Source organism: Rhinopithecus bieti, unplaced genomic scaffold, assembly GCF_001698545.2.
Source record: "Rhinopithecus bieti isolate Rb0 unplaced genomic scaffold, ASM169854v2 scaffold_20891, whole genome shotgun sequence".
Classification (NCBI taxonomy): Eukaryota; Metazoa; Chordata; class Mammalia; order Primates; family Cercopithecidae; genus Rhinopithecus; species Rhinopithecus bieti.
The window spans coordinates 630706-654376 of record NW_016810137.1 but is presented as its reverse complement, the minus strand read 5'-3'; the positions used below and the strand labels follow the sequence as shown (position 1 = coordinate 654376).

General features: G+C 41.8%; 2 protein-coding genes across 5 annotated transcripts in view; one reads left to right on the top strand and one right to left on the bottom strand.

The window, feature by feature from the left end:
* The window catches only part of DENND5A (DENN domain containing 5A), a 138716-nt gene that overhangs the window by 57998 nt on the left and 57047 nt on the right, over nucleotides 1–23671 (top strand). For all 4 annotated transcript variants that reach the window (XR_001889067.1, XM_017891440.1, XM_017891437.1 and 1 more), the window contains exons 2-5: nucleotides 2252–2323; nucleotides 3100–3209; nucleotides 6369–7026; nucleotides 17381–17568. Coding sequence is in view for 3 of the 4 variants with exons in the window: in XM_017891440.1 (XP_017746929.1) it covers nucleotides 2252–2323; nucleotides 3100–3209; nucleotides 6369–7026; nucleotides 17381–17568 (1028 nt within the window). In the remaining variant the exon portion in view is untranslated. The remainder of the gene's footprint in view (nucleotides 1–2251; nucleotides 2324–3099; nucleotides 3210–6368; nucleotides 7027–17380; nucleotides 17569–23671) is intronic.
* LOC108541777 (ubiquitin-conjugating enzyme E2 C) lies at nucleotides 3992–4765 on the bottom strand. Its single transcript, XM_017891441.1, has one exon. It carries the CDS (start codon nucleotides 4717–4719, stop codon nucleotides 4180–4182), a length of 540 nt encoding a protein of 179 aa, XP_017746930.1. The 5' UTR covers nucleotides 4720–4765; the 3' UTR covers nucleotides 3992–4179.

Below are 23671 nucleotides of genomic sequence, written 5' to 3'. Positions count from 1 at the left end.
TTTAACAAGACTTCTTCCCTTAGCTAATTTAAAGAAGGGGCAAATGTGGAGAGGTGGTGGTGGGGACAGAGGCTTTAACAATTACTTCTCCCGTGATTCATAGCCTTTCTCTCCCTTTTGGCCACACTTCAGATCAGCTGGTCATGCTCACCTTTGGCGCCATTCTTCCAATTTTTTTTTTTTTTTTTTTTTTTTTTTTTTTTTTTTTTTTGGCGGAGTCTGGCTCCTGTCGCCCAGGCTTGGAGTGCCGGTGGCCGGGATACTCAGCTCCATGGGCAAGGCTCCGCCTCCCGGTTCACGCCATTCTCCTGCTCTCCGCCTCCCAAGTAGCTGGGACTACAGGCGCCTGCCTCGTCGCCCGGCTAGTATTTTTTTTGTATTCTTTAGTAGAGACGGGGTTTCACCATATTAGCCAGGATGGTCTGGATCTCCTGACCTCGTGATCCGCCCGTCTCGGCCTCCCAAAGTGCTGGGATTACAGGCTTGAGCCACCGCGCCCGGCCTCTTCTTCTCACTTTTTAAAAGTTCTCCCCTTAATCACTCAGCTTTTCTATCTTCTCACACATGCAGGTCATGTCTTAGGGAGCACCCGTACAGCCATTTAGATGAGATCAGGTGCATTTAGGGTAGTTATGGCCATAGAGGCCTAGAGCCATTTTAGGAAGACATCTTTCCTTCACAGAGGACAGTGATTCCTCTCTGTGTTGTGATATTTCATGGTTTTTACTGAGGGGATTTTCTGGCTAGTTAGGAAGAAATGAGCACACTGATAACTGAAAGTGAAGAAGCTTAGGAGGAAGAAACAGTTATCTTCTTTCAGACATGAATACAGTTTAAAAATACATCCCAAGAATTTCAGACTGTAGACGAGATCATTATGTCAGCTGCTTGCTGCTTAATTACTTTGTACAGTAAGTGCAGGCTTACCATGAGTGGGCTCTTTGCAGGTGTTACTGAAAGCTCTGAGCTTAGCTCCACATAAGCTGTAGGCCTTTGTTGCTACAGCTATTACCAGCTGCCTGCTGACTTTTGCGAGTCTTCTTTAGTGAAGATTACCAAATGTATTTTGAGGGATGAAATTTGCTCAAAAAGAAAGTTTCAGAAGAATTTGTTTGGAAGAAGGATCAGGAAATAAGAGGAATGAAATTGTGGCACTTGCTTTTAATAACAGAAAGAAGGTTGGGTCCTATCAATTTGAAAATTGTGAATAAGTGAGCTGCTGCTTCTGATGATGGACAAAACCTCAGAGAAAATAGAGGAGAGATTGTAGTTATGAAAGCAATAACTTTCTGACTGGACTTATTACTAGTTTCTGGAACAGGTGCCTTAGAGTTATTATAAACTTTTCTCTTTTAGAAACTTTTGAGGTACCTCTGGGATTGATTTAGGGTAAAGGACTTTCTGACTTAGGTACATCTCATCCTGTGATTGTGAAGAATGCATCCTCCTTAATAACCACAAGTCCCTTTAGGTTCCAGACCAACTAAAAAAACTATATTTGTAACAGAATTTCTTCTATCAACTAGAACACGCCAACAGGACCCTGTGCCAGTGTGCTCTGAATGGTTAGGCCATGTAGGTGAAAGATCTGGAGCCTCCCAGATAAATAGCCTTCCTGTGAAATGGTTATTTGTATATGTATGTTCTTTTTCCTGTATATTTGACGTTGAGATCATTGAGGGTATGTGCTCTGTCTGGTTCATCTCTATTCCTTGCAGTATCTAAGTCCCTTGATTACTCAGTAAACAGGTAATATAATTCAATTGAATTGTCCTTGATTTTGTTTCCCATATGTTTCCACGACGCTTAAAAAATTTATTTTTTTGAACTGTTTATATGTATTTAATTTGCCCCATACTCCCTAATTCCTTAGGAAAAGCAATATTTGGGACAGTATACTTTTAGATAAAGCACTAGTGACTTTACAGTAATTTGGTATCAGTTGAGCTCTTCATTCTACTATACCGTATTATAATGTTTTTCAAACTGAATTGTGATCATTAGTAGGCCTGCAGTCAGCATTTTTAGTTTTAATGATATAGAGTAGGAAATATGAGAGGGCATTACATATATAGTAAAGGTAAGTATTGTTTTGTGAAATTTTTGCTTTAGGTAAATTTATGTATACACATGTACATGTATATGTTTATTGCTTCATAATGTAAAATGTAATTTGTACTGGAATAATGGTCAAAAAAGTTTGAATAACACTGCTTTATTGTAATACTCTGTTATTCCATTTATCATATAGCATTATGCCAGTACATACAGGCTTCTAAAGCCAGGGATGGTGCCAGCCCTTTCATTTCAAGTACGACTGAAGGTAAAAACAAAACAAAATTGAGAACACCCAAAGCTTTCTAATGGTCCTTACATATGTCTCTCCAGTGGCATTTTGTAACCTTTGACCTTCTAACTTTCTTGTGCCTTTTTTGACCAGTAGATTTTTCAGATTTGTATCCCTCTAGGTGGTGGGTTCTTTGGTTCTTTCTCTCTTCACTTTAATGTTCTTATTTCAATATGCTCTAGTGTTTTTAGGAGAGGGAATGGGAAAACAAAGGACAATTCCAGAAATTTCTAGCAATTCTGAATTGACAGAATATCTCATTAGATTTACCCTGAAGTCTGCTTTGTTAATGTTCTTATATCTTTTCATTTCTTTGTATTTTTCCCAGAGATCATTGAAATGCATAGTTTATTCTGAATTTTAAGTAAAATATGCTTCTGTGATGTTTTTAGTTGACGTTAAGCAAATTAAACCTGGCTTTCAGGGAAAAAAGAAAAGATAGATACAATCCTTGTCATTCCTTGTGCTTTCTCACTCCCAAGAAAATTAACCATTGGGTTTGTAGTAATAATTTCATTTTGAAGAAGAACTGACAGCTAGTGATGTCTAACATTAACCATGCTGTACTTTTTCAGCTTCTTAACTGACCTAATAACTTTAATGCCTTTCCTATTCTTATTCTTAGATGGTTGGCATACTAACCCCCTTGCCTTCATTTCTGTACCTTGCTGGAGTACCAAGCTCAGACATTTGTAACCCCGTGACTTAAAGGGATTTTGTAGAGATGATTTGGTTCATTCTTTTTCTTACAGGAGAAAATTTTGAGCAGACACCATTGAGACGAACATTCAAATCTAAGGTCCTTGCACGATATCCTGAGAACGTAGAATGGAATCCCTTTGACCAAGATGCAGTAGGAATGGTTAGTATTTGTTAGCCACAAGTATGAGATAATTTACAGAGTAATTTTTAATAGGATTGTGAATTCAGGCTGTGGTAGCAGTGGTACCACCAAATACCAATAACTTTTGAAGAAAGGATTATAATGCTTATTGTTTATTATTCTGCATTTTGGTCAACGTATCAAATATTCAGAATATATTAACTGTGCGAAAAGTTATAATGTGTTTCTGTTGTGTCAGAGAAATACATAGTATTGTGTCAGTGAACTTATTTTGTGGTCCTGATCTATTGATTATTTATTGCATTGAGATTATATGATGAGTTAATTTTAAACTTCACTAGTTTAAAATTGTTTTCTCTCATTCTGCACTGAATATATCTGAGTAATATGACAGAAGTGGATATTTTTGTTTCATCATAATTTTATTTTCATTTTTTTGTTTCATCATAATTTTAGATAGGAAAGCATTTAAAATCTCATATGGAAGAATATACCACTATGAGTAAGCTAACCTTTATTGAATATTCACCTTGTGCTAGGTGCTCTAATAAGCATTTTACATGAATTAATTTATTTAATCCTCATGGTACTCCTTACATGGGTAGTATTAAATAAACACATACACACGTACATATTTTACAGATGAAGAAATTAAGATCCAAAGAGGTTAGGTAATGTATTCAAGCTCGCATGGCCAGTAAGTAGTTGAGTTGGAGTTTGAGCACTGTAGTCTGGTTCCAGACCTCTGCTGTTACCCTTACCTTTGTACTGCCTCTGTTGCATTTTTTTTTTTTTTTTTTAAAAAGGACCAAAATGCATTTATTTAATATACATCACAAGGGTTCAACCGAGGCTTAATTTAAAAGACAAAAACAAAACAAAAATAATACCACAGCTCAAGATACAGAGTCCTATACAGAAATCACAAAAAGGACAGACCATCTAAGGAAAAATTAAGACAACACAAGGACAGGCTGGGCAGCCTGGGTCAGGGCTCCTGGCTGGTGACCTGCTTTGAGTAGGTTTCTTGCAGGTACTTCTTAAAAGCTGTGGGGTTTTTCCAGAGCTCGGCAGCATGCGTATTCAAGGGACTATCAATGTTGGGTTCTCCTAGAAGGCTCTGGATGGAGAGCAGAATGGTCCTGACGTCATATAGGGCAGACCACTTGTCCTTCAGGATGTCCAGGCATATGTTACCCTGGGTGTCCACGTTGGGGTGGTAGCAGGGTGTGAGGAATTTCACCGTGGGCGCATTGTAAGGGTAGCCACTGGGGAACTCTAGTGAGAGCTTATACCTCAGGTCTTCATATACTGTTCCAGCTGCTCCATGGATGGTCCCTACCCATTTGAAAAGGTTGTCTGATTCAGGGAAGGCAGAAATCCCTTTATCGCCAGACATCATGAGGGTCATCAGCTCCTGCTGTAGCCTTTTGCCCACGGGACCCCGGGCGGCGCCCCCGCTCGGCTCGGCTCCTTTACGGGCGGCGGTGACGCTTGTGGCTGCTGGGTCGCGGTTTTGGGAAGCCATCCGGGCGGCGTTGGCAGAGAGACAGGAACTCGGAGAACACGACTGCAACTGCTGCATTTGTTTTTGAGGCAGGGTCTCACTCTGTCGCCCAGGCTGCTGGAGAGCAGTGGTGTGATCTCTCCTCACTGCAGCCTCATCCTCCTGAGCTCAAGTGATCCTCCCACCTCAACCACCCGAGTAGCTGGGACTACTGGTGCACGACACTATGCCTGGCTACTTTTTGTATGTTTTTTTTTTTATAGAAACAGGGTTTTGCTATATTGTCCAGACTGTCCTCAAATTCCTGGGCTCAAACAATCCGCCCACCTTGACCTCCCAAAGTGCTGTGACTACAGGCGTGAGCCACCGCACCTGGCCTTCTGTTACATACTTAACAGCATTCTGTAGTTTTTAGAGGATAGTCTTGTTTGATGCACAGAAAAACCCTGTGAAGTAGGGAGAAGAAACTGTATTATTTATTTCACAGATGAAGAAACTGTCTTTGAGAGCCTTAAGTTTTTTGACTTCTAGTCTAGCGTTTATTTCATTTTAACATGCTATATTCTAGAAATACCTAGCCTTTGGGAAGTTGAGTTTAAGGCTAATAGATATAATATAATATAGGCCCTTGTATTTGTTAACCCAGGCTATTATATTTTATTTGTATAGCCAGGTTCATGTAAAACTGGAAAATGGGAACTGATTGATTCAGGTCAGTTCGATTAACTATTCAAGTTTCTTTATATAACCCATCTGAATAGAGTGAAAACAGTACATCTTTATCCTGATTATGTCATCTCCTTGGTTTATTTGAAATGAGCATTCTTTTTGATGTGAAAATAAGTTTTACTAATGACAAAATTTTGTGAGGTGATAGTCCAATACTATTTACAAGTTTGTTTTATTTTTAGGTATAAAGTTGCATCTATCTGGTTTTTAGATATATTTCTAGCATCATCTCCTAGTATACATATCTTACTCTCTATCTTGCTGTGATGCTTAACCACCTACCATTTCCTAAATTCTCCAAGTTTTCTTTTATCTCCATGTCTTTGTGCATTTTCTTCTTGTCCCCGAAATATCCTTCTGTCCCTTGTGTACCTGATGAACTCTAACATTACCTTTTTTTGGCGACAGAATCGTGCTCTGTCACTCAGGCTGGGGTGCAGTGCATGATCTTGGCTCACTGCAACCTCCGCCTCCTGGGTCAAGTGATTCTTATGCCTCAGCCTCCCGAGTAGCTGGGATTATAGGCGTGCGCCAGCACACCTGGTTAATTTTTGTGTTTTTAGTAGAGACAGGGTTTCACCATGTTGCCCAGGCTGGTCTTGAACTCCTGGCCTCAAGCGATCCACCTGCCTTGGCCTCCCAAAGTGTTGGGATTACAGGTGTGAGTCACTGCACCTGGTCCGTTTTTGTAGGTTTTTTCTGATATTCCCAGGCTGAGTTGTCTGTTCTGTGTTCCCATAGTACTTTGCATATACTTCTGTATATTCCTGATGACTGCATTATGATTTTATTTACTTGCGTGTCTTGCATTAGAGAGAGCTTTAAGCCAGATACACTCTCAGCTTAGTAGGTGCTCTATAAATAAATAAATAGTGATGGTGTTCTGAAAGAGGATCGCCTGTGAGTGTTCTTACTGCTTGTTGCCTTGTTGTCTTTTGCAGCTATGTATGCCTAAAGGGCTGGCATTCAAGACCCAGGCTGATCCCAGGGAGCCCCAATTCCATGCCTTTATTATCACAAGGGAGGATGGCTCTCGGACATTTGGGTTTGCCCTCACATTTTATGAAGAGGTGACTAGCAAGCAGATCTGCAGTGCGATGCAGACCCTCTACCACATGCACAATGCTGAGTATGATGTCCTACATGCTCCCCCTGCTGATGGCAGAGACCAGAGCAGCATGGAAGACGGTGAAGACACTCCTGTGACCAAACTGCAGCGCTTCAACTCCTATGACATTAGCCGGGACACTCTCTACGTCTCTAAGTGCATCTGCCTCATCACGCCCATGTCTTTCATGAAGGCATGTCGGAGCGTGCTGGAGCAACTCCACCAGGCGGTCACTTCACCTCAGCCCCCTCCACTGCCCCTTGAGAGCTACATATACAACGTACTCTACGAGGTGCCACTCCCACCTCCTGGCCGGTCCTTGAAGTTTTCTGGGGTCTATGGGTCAATAATCTGCCAGAGACCAAGTACCAATGAGCTTCCCCTATTTGACTTTCCTGTCAAAGAGGTTTTTGAACTGCTCGGGGTGGAGAATGTGTTTCAGCTTTTTACTTGTGCCCTTCTGGAGTTTCAAATCCTGCTCTACTCACAGCGTAAGTCAGTACTTACTAGAGCCTTCTGCCTGCCTCAGGCTTCCTTTCTTTCCATGTTCAGGTACAGTGGGGCTGACTGTAAAGATTAAGAGCTATTACAGTTTGAGCAAAACCCAGATCTTTTGCAGGTAGGTGGTGGATGGCAAATTGATGGACATGAGAGGGCCAGTTTTTCTGATTAACTGTCTTCATGGCCTTTTGCTGGGCATTCCAGTCTTGGAAGGGAACACTGCTTCCTATGTCCCTTCTGATTGAAGTGAAAAGAGGGGTGGGTAGGAGGTGATGGTCACAGAAAGCTGACTTTCCATCAATTCTGTTCTGTCATTCTGCAGAGTTATTTCTGCCTCTTCCTTAGCCTAGTAAAACTGAGGATTCACAAAGGATAATCCTTTATATATTGAGAAAATGTGGATGTGTTGCTACTTTTTGTTGTTTGCTTAACTGAATTGTTTTTGTAAATGGGAGGTTGAGTGTAAGCAGCATATTTGGACAAAATAGTAAGGTAGATTAGAAAGAAACACATAAAATATGTAGTTTGTAAGGTACTTAATAAGGGCTATAAAGAAAAATAAAACAGAGAAAGGGATAGTATTTGGGGAAGAGAAGTTCCAATTTATAATAGAGTGGTTAGGTAGGCATCCCTGAGTGACCTGTTAATATCTGTAGGAAAAGTATTCCAGGCAAAGGGCACAGGTCTTATAAATGGTCTAAGACAAGAATGTGCTTCATGTGTTCAAGAACAAGGAAGCTGGGTGGATGGAATGGAGTGAATGAGCAGGAGTGTAGTAGGAGATGGTGTTAGAGACTTAACTGGAGGCCAGATTGTATAGAATCTTGTAGGCCATTGTAAGGACTTTGGCTTTTACTCTTAGATAGCCATCAGAGTTTTCATTTTTTTTTACTTTTTATTTTAAAATAATTTCTAGCTTATGGAAGAGTTGCAAGGAGTGGTCAAAGGACTCTTGTATACCCTATGCCAAATTCACCAATTGTTAACATTTTGCCACATTTGCTTTATTACAGTCTCTCTCTGTGTGTGAACATAACTGAACCATTGAGAGTTATTGTGACTCCTAAATTCTCATATGTTTATCTCCTAAGAATAAAAACATTCTCTGAAATAACTATCATTGATCAAATTTGGAAAACCTAACATTGAGACAGTACTATATTAAAGTTTCTCTAGTACCTGATAATGTCTATTATGATAATTTTAAAAAATTCCTTATTCAGGATCTAGTGCGATATCTTGCATTGCTTTTAGTTGTGAGTTTCTCAGCCTTTGTCTTTCATGACATAGACATTTTTGAAGAGTACAAGCAGGTTATTTTATAGACTGTCCTTTAATTTGGTTTTGTCTGATATTTTCACGATTAGATTCAGATTATAAATTTTTGCCAAAAATACCATAGAAGTGATGTTGTGCTTCTCTCAGTGCATAATATTAGGAGACATATACTGTCAGTTTTCATGATTACAGGAGCCAGGCATATAATGTCATTTTGTCTCAGTTTTGGTGATAGTAATCTGCTCACTTGGTTAAGATGGTGTGTGTGGTTTCTTAACTGGAAAGTTTTAATTTTTTCCTTGGTAATTAACATGTAAGTTGTGGGGAGATACTTTGAAACTAATTATTCTGTTCTTTAAAGTTTTGCGTAACTATTTCTTTTCTAGTTTTTATTTTTTTGTATTATTTTACAGTTTATGGATGCCTAATAGTTTAGCATCTATTGATGTTTCTATTCTGAATCAGTTTTTTCAAGGATAGTAGCAAAAAGGTGATTTTCTTTTTCTTTTTTTTTTCCTTTTGAGGCAGGATCTCACTCTGCTGCCCAGGCTGGAGTTGAGTGGTGCCATCATGGCTCACTGCAGCCTCTTCCTCCTGTGCTTAAGTGGTCCTCTCACCTCAGCTTCCTGAGTAACTGGAATTACAGGCACGCACCACCATGCCTGGGTAATTTTTTATTTTTTGTAGACATGGGGTCTCACTATATTGCCCAGGCTGGTCTCAAACTCCTGGACTCAACCTCCTGCCTTGGTTTCCCAAAGTGCTGGGATTACAGGTGCCACTGTGCCCAGCCTTAAATTTTTTTTTTTTTTTTTTTAAGAAATAGTCTTACTCTATCACCCAGGCTAGAGTGTAGTGGCACAATAATGGCTCACTGCAGTCTTGATATCCTGGGCTCAAATGATCTTCCCATCTTAGCCACCCGAGTAGCTGGGACCACAGGTGCCCACCACCATGTCTGGCTAATTAAAAAAAATTTTTTTTTTTGTAGAACTAGGGTCTTGCTTTATTGCCCAGGCTGGAAAATAGTGGTTTTTGAACTTTATCTGCATTTATTAATTGGCATTATACCATAATGAAGAATGTTTCTTTCTCCTTTGTTTATTGTATGGATTCATAGATTTTTATTTTACTCAAGTTATAATTCACTATAATTATTTACTTTGATGCTCAAATTTCCCAGATTTGGTCCACGGGCAAGGGAATGGACCTCCACAATGGCAGGGTTTTTGCTTTTTGCTCACTGATGGATTCCAAGCACTAAAACCATGGCTGGTTTATAAGGGTGCTCAATAAATGTTGTTAAATGAATGAATAACTTAGGCTTTTAACAGGATCACTCTGGCCATTATATTAAGAGTATATCCCCAAAGGGAGAATGAGCAAAGAGTTCCGTTACGAGGTAATTTGTAATAATCCAGGTGAGAGGTGATGTCAGTTAGAACTAAGGAGGTAACAGTGAAGTGGTGTGAAATGGTTGGGTTCTGGATACAGTTTGAAGGTGAAGTAATGGAAACTATGTTGAACTCAAGAGCACATACCTCATATAAAGTGGACAGCCACTAATTAGCTCCAGTTAATTCCTTGTGGGTATACTGGCCTGATGTTACTAAATATTCCAGTATTTCATGAGGACCCAGATTTTTTACGTGAAATCTCTGATTTTTAAATATTGGCAATAATATTCTTTTTAAACGCTGCAGGCCAAGCAAAAAGCATTTGCTGGCTGAATGTAGTTCCTGAGGCTTCACTTTGCAACTTCTAGTTTAAGATACGAAGTTACAGCCTCCTGTCTCTGGGTGAAATATAGACTTGGACAAATCATATTGCTTTCCTAGCTATTTCTTGGCTGGAGCTTCATAAAAATACTTTGAAATGGAGACTTAGTTGAATAGGGAAGAACTTCTCTGGTTTAGAACAGAACAGAGAGGAGGAAACCAAACTATATAGAGTGTTAGAAGATACAGTAGACTTCTAGGTACCTATAAGGCAGTGGGGCTGTTTAGAGGCAAGGAAAGGAGGATTGAAACAAATATGATGAACACAAGGGAAAAATAACATTCTTCCATCTGAATTTCTTTTGTATTTCCTAGAATATGGGTTCTTGTATCCATAATAAGAATTTTAAGAGGTTTGAATGTAATTGAGATGGTTAGTATGTAGAAATGAATTGAACTTAGGACCTAAAGTCATGCTCAGCATGGACAAGAGAAAGCTTTTTCCAGAAATTCCTGGATATTGCTGAGGCCAAAGTGGAGTGGATTACTTTTCATTGGATGTAAGTTATGCTTTTTGTTGTTAATAGAGTGCTTTAAACAATTTAGGTTGGTTTTCTTGAAATAGTTTTTATTAATGATCCAAAGGCATCTTCCTTGTATGGATAAAATCACTCTGGCCAAAACAAGCTGTCACCACTGCAGTTGATTTTACCTGCTGCATGTCCTGCCCTCTGAATAGAAAAGAGGTGTTACTTGAGGAAAAGGAATGCAGGCTGAATTGTAAGATTCTGAAAGTGTAACCCTTTGGAACGCTGAATTGGCAGTTTTAAGCAGTGTTTTCTTTTGGTATAAGTCATTTTATTTATTTTGGATAATATTTATTCTTTAGTCCATATAGAAATAGTATTTTTTTAATAGCGTAATTTTAATTGGTTGTTTAAAATTATTACTTTTTTTTGAGATGGTCTCATTCTGTCACCTCCACTAGAGTAGGTCTCATTCTGTCACCTACACGGTGTAGGTGAAAATCATGACTCACTGCAGCCTTGACCTCCCCAGACTCAGATGATCCTCCCACCTCAGCCTCCTGGGTAGCTGGGACTACAGGCATGTACTGCTGTGTCTGGCTAGTTTTTGTATTTTTTGTAGAGATGAGGTTTTGCCATGTTGCGCAGGCTGATCTTGAACTCCTGGGCTCAAGCAATCCACCTTCCTTGGCCTCCCAAAGTGCTGGGATTATAGGCATGAGCCACTGCACCCGGCCTTATTTTAAAATTATATGCAGAACAGAAACTCTTTATCTGAAGTGGCCTAGTAGAGTAGTTGATTGGAAACCAAAAAAGTCAGTTAAGTCACAGAATCCTAAAAATGATATACAAAATTAATTTTATAGTTAAACTATTTATTATTTATTATTATTTTTGGGATGGAGTTTTGCTCTTGTCGCCTAGGCTGGAATGCAGTGGCACAATCTCAGCTCAGTGCAACCTCCGCCTCCTGGGATCAAGTGATTCTTCTGCCTCAGCCTCCCGAATAGCTAGGACTACAGGTGCACACCACCATGCCTGGCTAATTTTATTATTTTTAGTAGAGACAGGGTTTCACTATGTTGGCCAGGCTGGTCTGAAACTCCTGATCTCAGGTGATCCACCAGCCTCAGCCTCCCAAAGTTCTGGGATTATAGACGTGAGCCACCGCGCCTGGCCTAAATAATTTAACTTAAAATGTATAACTGTATAGTCACTAATCTTTGATGAAGGGTCCAGGCATTTCTCATGATTATGAATTCACAAGTCAGGTATCTGCACTCCTTGCATAAACCACACCCATAATGCATTGACTAGATTTCCTAGTTACTTTGCTTTACTTTTTTTTTTTTTTTTTTTTTTTTTTTTTTTTTTTTTTTAGGTGGAGTCTTGTTCTGTTACCAGGCTGGAGTGCAGTGGCGTGATCTCAGCTCACTGCAGCCCCCGCCTCCCGAGTTCAAGCAATTTTCCTGCCTCAGCCGCTTGAGTAGCTGGGACTACAGGTGTGCACCACCACGCCCACCTAATTTTTGTATTTTTAGTGGAGATGGGGTTTCACCATGTTGACCAGGATGGTCTTGATTTCTGGACCTCATGATCTGCCCGCCTCAGCCTCCCAGAGTGCTGGGATTACAGGTGTGAGCCACTGCGCCAAGCCCTGGTTACTTTTTTTTTTTTTTTTTTTTTTTTTTTTTGCGACGGAGTCTCGTCTGTCGCCCAGGCTGGAGTTGCAGTGGGGCCGGATGCTCAGCTCACTGCAGGCTCCGCCTCCGGGGTCCACGCCATTCTCCTGCTCGCCTCGGTAGCTGGGACTCAGGCCGGCCCCGCCTCTCGGGGTATTATTTTGTATTTTTTAGTGGAGCGGGGTTTCACTGTGGTTAGCAGGATGGTCTGACCCCCTACTATCCTTGTGATCCGGGCCGCATCGGCTCCAAAGTGCTGGGATTCGGCTTGGAGCCCCGCGCTCGGCTTTTTTTTTTTTTTAAGTAGGAGTGATATTAGAACCTTGCAAAAGAACATGAGAGGCTATTCTAGATTTTTGTCGTATTCCTTAGGTTTTTTTTCTTAGTTGTTTATGGTAGGCCTTTGTACCATTCAGTGTTTTTTAGTGCTTTGTTTTCTGGGTTTTTAACATTTTGATTCGGACGATTTTTCTTTTTAACCCCTGATTTTACCTTTATTTTAAAATGTTTGGTTTGTCTTTATCCCCGTAATAGTTCGCTGGCGGTTGGGACAAAATGGTGGGGCATGTATGCTTTACTCGAGTGGGGAATCATGGTTAGTGAGTTGGCTACAGTGGGGTGTAGATTCCAATGATCTTTCTATTAAGTGTTTTTCTGCTAATAATGTTGCTTTGGTATATTCAAATTTCAAAAGGGATCCAAATATTTTCCTCTTTATATGGTAGCTGTATCAAATATTTTCTTTTGTGTTCTTGAATTAGTTTTTAAATATAAATAATTGTGCCCATATACAGGAGGGTGGAGTTCCCCCCACCCCCCCTTTTTTTAGCCGGTTCGCCTTGTTGCCACCGGCTGGGTGGCCGTGGCGCCGAATCTCCCCGGCCCCCCTATGGGGTTTAGCCAGTTTTGTGCCCTCCCGCTCCTGGTGTGGGTCTACAGCGTGCGTGCCCCAGCCCCTGGCTCTTTTTGTATTTTTAGCCGAGATGGGATTTGCATGTTGGAAACCCTGCGTCTCATCTGACCTCAGGTGACTGGCCACCTTGTTCAAAAGTGTTGGGATTACAGGCGTGAGGCCACTGCACTTGGCCCCCCCCTTTTTTCTTTGGATCTGTTCCTACCCTGGAGTAATCTTTAATTTTATTCCCCCTCCTTTCTGGTATTTTTACTAGCATTTTTATAATTTATTATTATATACATTATTATTTTTTTTTTTTTTTTTTTTTGAGGATGGAGTTTCCACAGTTTCACTCTGTTGTCCAGGTTGGAGTGTGGTGGCGCAATCTTGGCTCACTGCAACCTCTGCCTCCTGGGTTCAAACAATTCTCCTGCCTCAGCCTCCTGAGTAGCTGGGATTAGAGGCACGTGCCACCACACCCAGCTAATTTTTGTATTTTTAAGGGGTTTCGCTATACTCGCCAGGTTGGTCTTGAACTCCTGACTTTAAGTGATCCACCCTACCTTGGCCTGCCAAGGTGCTGGGATTACAGGCATGAGCCACCACGCCTGGCCCAATGTACTCATTTTTTATGTTAGGTGTTAAATATACATGTATTGATTTTAATATTCTTTAAATTATACATATACACTATGAAATCTGTATGGTTTATTAAAATAAAACTTGAGGCCAGGTGCGGTGGCTCATGGCTGTAATCCCAGCACTTTGGGAGGCCGAGGTGGACAGATCTCTTGAGATCAGAAGCTCAAGACCAGCCTGACCAACATGATAAAACCCCATCTGTACTAAAAATACAAAAATTAGCTGGGCATGGTGGCACACACTTGTAATGCCAGCTACTCAAGAGGCTGAGGCACGAGAATCACTTCAACCTGGGAGGCGGAGGTTGCAGTGAGCGGAGATCACACCACTGCACTCCAGCCTGGGCGACAGAGCAAGACCCTGTCTCCAATAAAATAATAAATAAATAAAAAAAAACTTGAAAAAAGGCATTTCAAGAGTGTAAAATGAAGGATAGAAATTTACAGCATTAGAGGAGTGTACAGTGATGTGTGTGACTCCTACCTCTGCACCCTGGTTCTCCTTCAGGGAGGTTACCACTGTTTTCTGTTTCCTTGTAGACATAGCTGTGTATATACTATATATACACTTTTTAAAAAGAACACAAATGGGGGCATACTAATCATTGTTTTGCAACCTCCCAGGATAGTTTATAATTGTTTGTAAATACGTAGGAGCTGCCCTGTAGTTTGTTTAGAGGGGGCTTATTTATAGAGTAATTCCAAGTCTGATGTCTTTATCTGCACATACAAGTCATAAAAATGGGCCAGGTGTGGTGGCTCACACCTGTAATCCCAGCACTTTGAGTGGCCAAGGTGGGCAGATCATTTGAGATCAGGAGTTCAAGACCACCCTTGCCAACATGATGAAACCCCTTCTCTACTAAAAATACAAAAATTAGCCGGGCGTGGTGGCGTGCGCCTATAATCCCAGCTACTGGAGAGGCTGAGGCAAAAGAATCGCTTGAACCTGGGAGGCAGAGGTTGCAGTGAGCCGAGATTGAGCCACTGCACTCCAGCCTGGGCGACAAAGCGAGACTTTGTCTCAAAAAACAAAAAAAGTGGTGGGATTATGCATTTGAACCATTACACCTGGTTTAAAAGACATACTTTTTTTTGTTTTTTGAGACAATCTCACTTAAAAGATATTTTTAATGCCCAGAAGATTCCAAGAGTTTTAGGAGCTGTGTGTTTCAGAAACTGGGAAGAAGACCAAATATACGTATTTATTATACTAGTAAAGTTATCTACAGGTTATGCTCTTCTTTGATTAGCTAGGAGCAAGGTGATAGGCAACTTTCAAAGCTTTATTAGTGAGCAAATGTAGGATGTTTTGCTGAACTTCTACCTTAATACTTCTCAGCTTCTGTTCCCTTTGTACTGAGACTTCTTCATTTCCTAGAAAGTTTTTTGTTACTTACAACTACTTTATGAACCAACCTGTGATTTAAATGGTGGGGTGGGTTTTTAGTACATAACATCATTTTAATTCCTATGACAGCTCATTTGAAACCAGCCATTCCAGAAGGATTTTACTCATATGATTTTAAAATGTATGTTTCTGCTTTGTCCTTAAATGCCTGAAACCATCATATCATTTGTGAATAGTAATTTGTAGAATTTAAGTTTTAGGCCAGGAGTGGTGGCTCACGCCTGTAATCCCAGCACTTTGGGAGGCCGAGGCGGGCGGATCACCTGAGGTCGGGAGTTCGCGACCAGTCTGACACGGGGAAACCCTGTCTCTACTAAAAAATACAAAATTAGCTGGGGTGGTGGTGCATGCCTGTAATCCCAGCTACTTAGGAGGCTGAGGCAGGAGAATAGCATAAACCCGGGAGGCAGAGGTTGTGGTAAGCCGAAATCGCACCATTGCTCTCCAGCCTGGGCAACAACAGCGAAACTCCGTCAAAAAAAAAAAAGTTTTAGTTAGTCAATTTTATTGGCTTTACCGATATATTTATTAGTCATTAAAAAAAAAAAAAGGCCGGCTGGGCGCGGCGGCTCATGCCTGTAATCCCAGCACTTTGGGAGGCTGAGGTGGGTGGATCACGAGGTCAGGAGTTCAAGATTAGCCTGGCCAAGATGGTGAAACCCCGTCTCTACCAAAAATATAAAATTAGCCAGGCGTGGTGGTAGGCATCTGTAATCCCAGCTACTCAGGAGGCTGAAGCAGGAGAATCACTTGAACCCGGGAGGTGGAGGTTGCAGTGAGCCAAGATGGCACCACTGCACTCTAGCCTGGGCAACAGAGCAAGACTCCGTATCAAAAAAAAAAAGGCCTAGAAATTATATTCTGAAGAGAAGCCAATTATTGATCACGAGCCTTCCCTTTAGGCTATGATATGATCTCTGATCTATAACAAGAGTTTTGAGTCACTAAAGTCAATCCTCTGGGTCTTTCAAGTTCTAGGGAAGCCTTTTTTTTTTTTTTTTTTTTTTTTTAGGAGTCTATCTCTGTCACTTAGGCTGGTGTGTGCAGCTGTGCAGTCTCGGTTCACTGCAACCTCTGGCCCCTAGGTTCAAGCAATTCTCACATCTCAGCCTCCTGAGTAGCTGGGATTGCAGGTGCATGCCACCACGCCCAGCTAATTTTTATATTTTTAGTAGAGACAGGGTTTCACCATGTTGGTTGGCCAGTCTGGTCTCGCACTCCTGACCTCAGGTGATTCACCTGCCTGGGCCTCCCAAAGTGCTGGGATACAGGCGCGAGCCACCGTGCCCGGCCTCTAGGAAGGCTTTTTATTGAAACGTTAAAATAACATTTTTATGCTGTTCTCATTCAGGAAAGGTTGCCAGGTAAAGGGCAGACTTGGCTAGCGTGGAAAACCAGCTTCTGCATGCTTGGTGGTTCTTTGTGCTTGATTTTGCAGGCAAAGCTCACATAAGCTCCTTATAGGATGTTCTGCAGAAGTATCTTAGTGAGAAATGAGCCTGTTTTTGCTTCCATGCTGAATGGAGACCCAGAACCACTGTTCTTTCTTTTTGTTCAGTTCTCCTACCCCTTTCTTAAGAGGATCTACTTAACATTCTGGGGTAGTATTTGGAGCAAGATGTCATTAATTATTTTTGTTGTATTTCCATATTAGATTTTGTTATGAGCAAGGACCTGTGTGTGTAGGTATATTTCTTTTTTTTTTTTTTTGAGACGGAGTCTTGCTCTGTCGCCCAGGCTGGAGTGCAGTGGCCGGATCTCAGCTCGCTGCAAGCTCCACCGCCCAGGTTTATGCCATTCTCCTGCCTCAGCCTCCTGAGTAGCTGGGACTACAGGCGCCCGCCACCTCGCCCAGCTAGTTTTTTGTATTTTTTAGTAGAGACGGGGTTTCACCGTCTTAGCCAGGATGGTCTCGATCTCCTGACCTCGTGATCCACCCGTCTCGGCCTCCCAAAGTGCTGGATTACAGGCTTGAGCCACCGTGCCTGGCCATGTAGGTATATTTCAAGGGTCTCTTGGTTGTCTCTCGGACACCCTCATGGGAATCACATTGAGCATACCCTTGCTGAAGTTTATGCTGATCCTTTCTAAATAAGAAATTGTATTGAAAGTTTTAACTTACTGTTTGGAAAGCAAGTGCCTTGTTTTTGACTGATTTGTGTGTGTGCTTTTTTTTGTTGTTGTTGATCCAGATTACCAGAGACTGATGACTGTGGCGGAGACGATTACAGCTCTCATGTTTCCTTTCCAGTGGCAGCATGTCTATGTCCCTATTCTCCCGGCTTCTCTCCTGCATTTCTTAGATGCCCCTGTTCCATACCTGATGGGTTTGCATTCCAATGGCCTGGATGACCGGTCAAAGCTGGAGCTGCCTCAAGAGGTGAGAGCTTGAATGTTAGTGCCTCTGGCCTCAATCCAGGATTGGGGAGAGAAGGGCTTTGGGATGAACCCAGCATGCATGTTGTTACCAAGTTTATTTTCTTTTATTTTGGTGAGTATGAATAACTTTACAGGAAAAAAGTAAAAACAATGAACATTTAGTTCAATTTATATCATCCCAGAGACACTTACTATCTTTATCAACTGACATATGTACATTGCAATTTCTGTGTTTATACTATTGTTTTTGTTTTGTTTTGCTTTTTAAGAGACAAGGTTTTGCTGTGTTACCCAGGCTGGGTGCAGTAGCATGATCGTAGCTTACTGTAGCCTGGAACTCCTGGGCTGAAGTGAGCCTCCTGTCTCAGTCTCCTGAGTAGTTGAGACTAAAGGAGTGTGCCACGACATCCAGCTAATTGTTTTTTTAATGTTTTGTAGATGCGGGGTCTCACCATGTTGCCCAGGCTGGTCTCGAACTCCTGGGCTCAAGTAATCCTCCTGCCTTGGCCTCCCAAAGTATTGGGATTATAGGCATGAGCCACTGTGCCTGCCTAAGAAAAAAATTGATTTAAAATATGTATTTCCTATTCCATTCTAAGTAGATTTAAAGCATGATTAGAAATAAGATTGTTTTATTTTTAATTTTTTTAGAATTACCAGCAGAACTGGTATGTTACTTTGTGGCTGTTTTGAAACTAGCTGCAGGGAAGTGCTTTCCTACTTTGAATTTCTTAGTCATTAGAAAGGCCTGGGAAGCAAACTTTGGCGTATACATACACTGGTGTCACCATGGCTCTTTGTTTCCTCCCTCCACCAACCTTTTTTTTGGGGGTAGAGATTTTTGTATATAACTGAGGAAAATGAGTGAGGGGCCCCAAGAAGAGAGCATTCTCGTGAAACTGGATCTGGGCAGCACTGTGTCATTGGGCATGACTGGGCAACATCTTTGATGAATGCCCTGATAATTAGACCATGTCTGTGATATTTAAATTATAGTCAAATGCATCTCTTTGCTCTTTTCTTTCTTGTTTAGTTTTAGAATCAAAATGTCTTCCTCATCTTCTTCCATTTCTGTCCTTTTTTCTTCTTTGACTTTATAGAGCATTGTGCTCTTTGGGCTGGAACAATATTAATTAAGGAAAAAAAGATTTAAATGATGGATAAAATCATTGAGTTGAGATAATATTGGAGTTTTTTGTGTACTTGCTTGCTGTACCATACATATCCATGAAGAGTGGACTGCAGAAAAAAGAGCTGTTTGTTGTTTGCTTTAAACAAATGTGTACTTAATTTTTTTTTTTTTTTTTTGAGACGGAGTCTCGCTCTGTCGCCCGGGCTGGAGTGCAGTGGCCGGATCTCAGCTCACTGCAAGCTCCGCCTCCCGGGTTTACGCCATTCTCCTGCCTCAGCCTCCCGAGTAGCTGGGACTGCAGGCGCCAGCCACCTCGCCCGGCTAGCTTTTGTATTTTTTAGTAGAGACGGGGTTTCACCGTGTTAGCCAGGATGGTCTCGAACTCCTGAGCTCGTGATCCGCCCGTCTCGGCCTCCCAAAGTGCTGGGATTACAGGCTTGAACCACCGCGCCCGACCATGCCTACTTAATATTGATGCAACTTAGTCAACCTAATTATAATTCTGTAAAGTCACAGAAAGAACAGTAACAAAAAATTGTTGAAGGTGGAAGGCCAAAGAAGCAAGCTATGTGCATAATTTAATAAATAGACCACTAAGCAAGAAGCCAGATTTCTCAGTTTTATTTTCCTCTTTGGCATCAGCTTTCTTTATACTTGGGGCAAATTCTGATCCCTCTAGGATTTTTCAACATTGTTCCCTATATGCTTCATGTATACGGGTATATGAAGGGACTGCTGAGGGATCAACAGGTTTCTTAATGGGACTGTTGAAGAAACCATGGGTTGTTTAAGAAACCCAAAAGTTGGCCAGGCGTGGTGGCTCATGCCTGTAATTCCATCACTTTGGGAGGCTGAGGCGGGTGGATCACCTGAGGTCAGGAGTTCGAGACCACTCTGGTCAACATGGTGAAACCCTGTCTCTACTAAAAATACAAAAAAATTAGCTGGGCATGGTGGTGCATGCCTGTAGTCCCGGCTACTTGAGAGGCCGAGGCAGGAGAATTGTTGAACCCCAAAGCCAGAGGTTGCAGTGAGCCGAGATCATGCCACTGCACTCCAGCCTGGGTGACAGTGTGAGACTCCACCTCAAAAAAAAACAAAAAACAAAGAAGAAACCCAAAAGTTCTCTCTGTTCTGGGCTATTGGAGCCTCCATGTTGCTGTATTCCCCATCCCTGCTGCAAACTTTGCATCTGAGCTTCTGGCCTCCCCTGTAGTCTGCTTGGGAAGGAGTGGTGACAGTGGAACAGTAGAATTACGTGTGTGTACTTCATAAGTGGTTATTGGGTTTCAGAGTCCCAGTTCATTTACCCTTTTCTTCTGAAGGTCATACATTTGTGGGAGCAGTTATATAGCTAGGTATTTTCTACCTTGATTTTTAGCAGATAAACTCTAGGGTATCTGAGCCTGTGTAGTTCCTGTGGAAAACCTTAGGCTGGGGGAGAAGAGCTGGCTTTGAAAGACAACTTGGGGTATCTCAGAAATGACATGTTTATAGTAAAAAATCCTAACAGTGCACAAAAGCATGAATAATAAAATTAAAATTACCTCAAATTTTACCACCCAGGGAGAACTCCTTTCAATATTTTGATGCACATCTTTAAAGTATGTGGTATCTTTTAACTGCAGTCTTAGAAGAAAGCTTTGGGACAGTGTATTAGTTCATTTTTACACGGCTGATGGCTGATAAAGACATACCTGAGACTGGGCAATTTACAAAAGAAAGAGGTTTAATGGACTTAACAGTTCCTCGTGGCTGGGAAAGCCTCACAATCATGGCGGAAGACAAGGAGGAACAAGTCACGTCTTACATGGATGGCTGCAGGCAAAGAGAGAGCTTGTGCAGGGAAACTCCCCCTTATAAAACCATCAGAACTCTTGAGACTTATTCACTATCACGAGAATAGCATGGGAAAGACCTGCCCCCATGATTCAACTATCCCCCACTGGGTCCCTCCCACAACATATGAGAATTTAAGATGAGATTTGGGTGGGGACACAGCCAAACCATAGCCGGCAGGGCCGGGGAAATTCACCTGGGACTGTGTAAGGGGGCATTATCAAGGTAGTAAGGTGGGGCAAGCTTGGTTTATAAAAAGGACTTTCTCCAGAGGGACAGAAAGTGTACATTTCCTAGTCCCCCAAATCAGAATTCATCAGTTATTGCCGTCTGTGGGCATCAGAAGTCTGTAAAAAGCTTTTGTTCCTTTTGTACCAACACATGAGCTCAGCTGGCTCTGAGCAAGTGAAAGTGCTGAGCTGCCTTTGTGAGGCATCCTTTGTCTTATGCTTCTCTTTGGAGCTTCGTTGTCTGAGTTCAGGAAGGAGGCATTTCATCCACAGCTGTATTACAGAATTAAGCAAAGGATATTAAAGGGGTACCATTTTTTTTTCTATTTTGGACCCTTCTTTCCTGCTTTCCCCCCATTTTCTCAGGACACTCCTTCAATAGCTTTTTCCCAGTCACCTGTGTGTTGAACTTCTTTTCAGTGAATAACATGAGGATAGACTGGCTGGCTGTTTTTTGATATGTATGGCTGGCTGTTTTTTGATATTAGGAACTGAGCGTTGGGAAAGATCATTGTGACCTTGAGTGGAAGATATTTGGGAGACTTCTTGGGATTTGGGGGATCCCTGTGATCACTATCTCAGAGCAGCTAACTCTACCCATAATCCCTCTCAACAAGGCAGGAGGTTAACAGAGGAAAACTGATCACTTGGGGTTCAATACCTCTTCCAGGCTACTTTCCCCAAAGCTGTTATGTAAGAAGTAACCCCTCGTCAGCTGAGGAAAGAGGGTGTATGAGGAGTTGCTAGTATTTTGTAAGTACTTCTGTGTGCCAGAGCCCCTCTGTATAGTGGGAGGAAACAGCATGAGGCTATTGTATGAGTCTAGTAATTTGCCTTTTTACCACTGCCTCCTTTAGCCCAATTCTTTCTTTCTTTCTTTCTTTTTTTGTTGAGATGGAGTCTTGCTCTGTTGCCTAGGCTGGAGTGCAGTGGTGCCATCTCAGCTCACTACAACCTCCGCCAGTCATCAACTCATGGCTACTCTTCTGTGTATATCCATCCTCCTCTCCACTCCACCTAGTGGATTATTTTAAAGCAAATCTTACACAGTATTATTTTGCCATCCAGATATATTCGGTATGTACCTCTAACAGATTTTTTCCTGTTTTTTTTTTTTTTTTTTTTCAGACAGGGTCTCACTTTGTTGCCCAGACTGGAGTGCAGTGGCACAGTTATAGCTCATTGCAACCTTGAACTCCTGGGCTCAGGCAGTCCTCCTCAGCCTTCCAAGTAGCTAGAATTACAGGCGTGTGCCACCATACCCAGCTACTTTAAAAATTTTTATTAGAGCCGTGGTCTTGCTATGTTGCATAGGCTGGTCTTGAGCTCCTGGACTCAGGCTCCCAAAGTGCTGAAATTATAGGTGTAAGCTACCATGCTTGGCCCATAAGACTATTTTTAAAACATAAAAGTGGCTTTTAAAAAAATTTAAATGTTCAACATCTCTCAATTTTTATTTATTTATTTGAAACAGAGTCTTGGTCTGTCACCCAGGCTGGAGTACAGTGGCATGATCTCAGCTCACTGCAACCCCTGCATCCTGGGTTCAAACAATTCTTGTGCCTCAGCCTCCCGTGTAGCTGAGATTACAGGTGTGCACTATCATGCCTGGCTAATTTTTGTGTTTTTAGTAGAGATGGGGTTTTGGCATGTTAGCCAGGCTGGTCTCGAACTCCTGGCCTCAAGTGATCCGCCCATCTCAGCCTCCCAAAATGCTGGGATTACAGGCGTGAGCTGCTGCGCTCAGCCTCAAATTTTATTTTTGAGTATAGTATTATGTTAACCTATTTATTTATTTATTTATTTATTTATTTATTTATTTATTTAGAGGTGGAGTTTTGCTCTTGTTGCCCAGGCTGGAGTGTAATGGTGCCATCTTGGCTCACTGCAACCTTTGCCTCCTGGGTTCAAGCGATTCTTCTGCCTCAGCCTCCCAAGTAGCTGGGATTACAGGCATGTGCCACCATGCCTGGCTAATTTTGTATTTTTAGTACAGGTGAAGTTTCTCCATGTTAGTTAGGCTGGTCTCGATCTCCTGACCTCAGGTGATCCGCCTGCCTCGGCCTCCCAAAGTGCTGGGATTACAGGTGTGAGCCATCATGCCCGGCCTATGTTAACCTTTTTAAATGGACAGCATTTGTCCCCAAAACGTTTGTTGAAAAATTCATCTACAATGCATGGATCTTGCATTGGGCCATTCTTGTATTGCTATAAAGAAATACCTGAGACTGGAGATATATATATATGGATATATGGATATATATATGGATATATGGATATACACACACACACACACACACACATATATATATATATTTTTTTTTTTTTTTGAGATGGAGTCCCTCTCTGTCGCCAGGCTGGAGTGCAGTGGTGCAATCTTGCCTCACTGCAACCTCCACTTCCCAGGTTCAGGCGATTCCCCTACCTCAGTCTCCCAAGTAGCTGGGACTACAGTAGCGAGACTGGATAATTTTTAAAGAAAAGAGGTTTAATTAGCTTATTGTACTGCAGACTTTATAGAAAGCATGGTGCTGGCATCTGCTTGGCTTCTGGGGAGGCCTCAGGAAGCTTACAATCATAGCTGAAGGTGAACGGGGAGCAGGGATGTCACATGGCCAGAGCAGAAGCATGAGAGAGAGTGGTTGGGAGGTGCCACACACCTTTGAATTACCAGATCTTTTGAGAACTCACTATCACAAAGATAGCACCAAGCCATGAGGGATCCACCCCCATGACCAAAACACCTCCCACCCGGCTCCACCTCCAGCACTGGAGATTACAATTCAATATGAGATTTGGGCGGGGACAAATATTCAGGCTATGTTCAAGTCTATTCAAGATCTTTTCTAGTGGATTATTGTTTTCGTCTATTTTAGAATCTAGTAAGGCAAGTCTCCCTTCAA

What these genes read in the sequence shown, in the direction of transcription:
- LOC108541777 (XM_017891441.1), bottom strand. Translation starts at nt 4,719, where the DNA reads ATGGCTTCCCAAAACCGCGACCCAGCAGCCACAAGCGTCACCGCCGCC.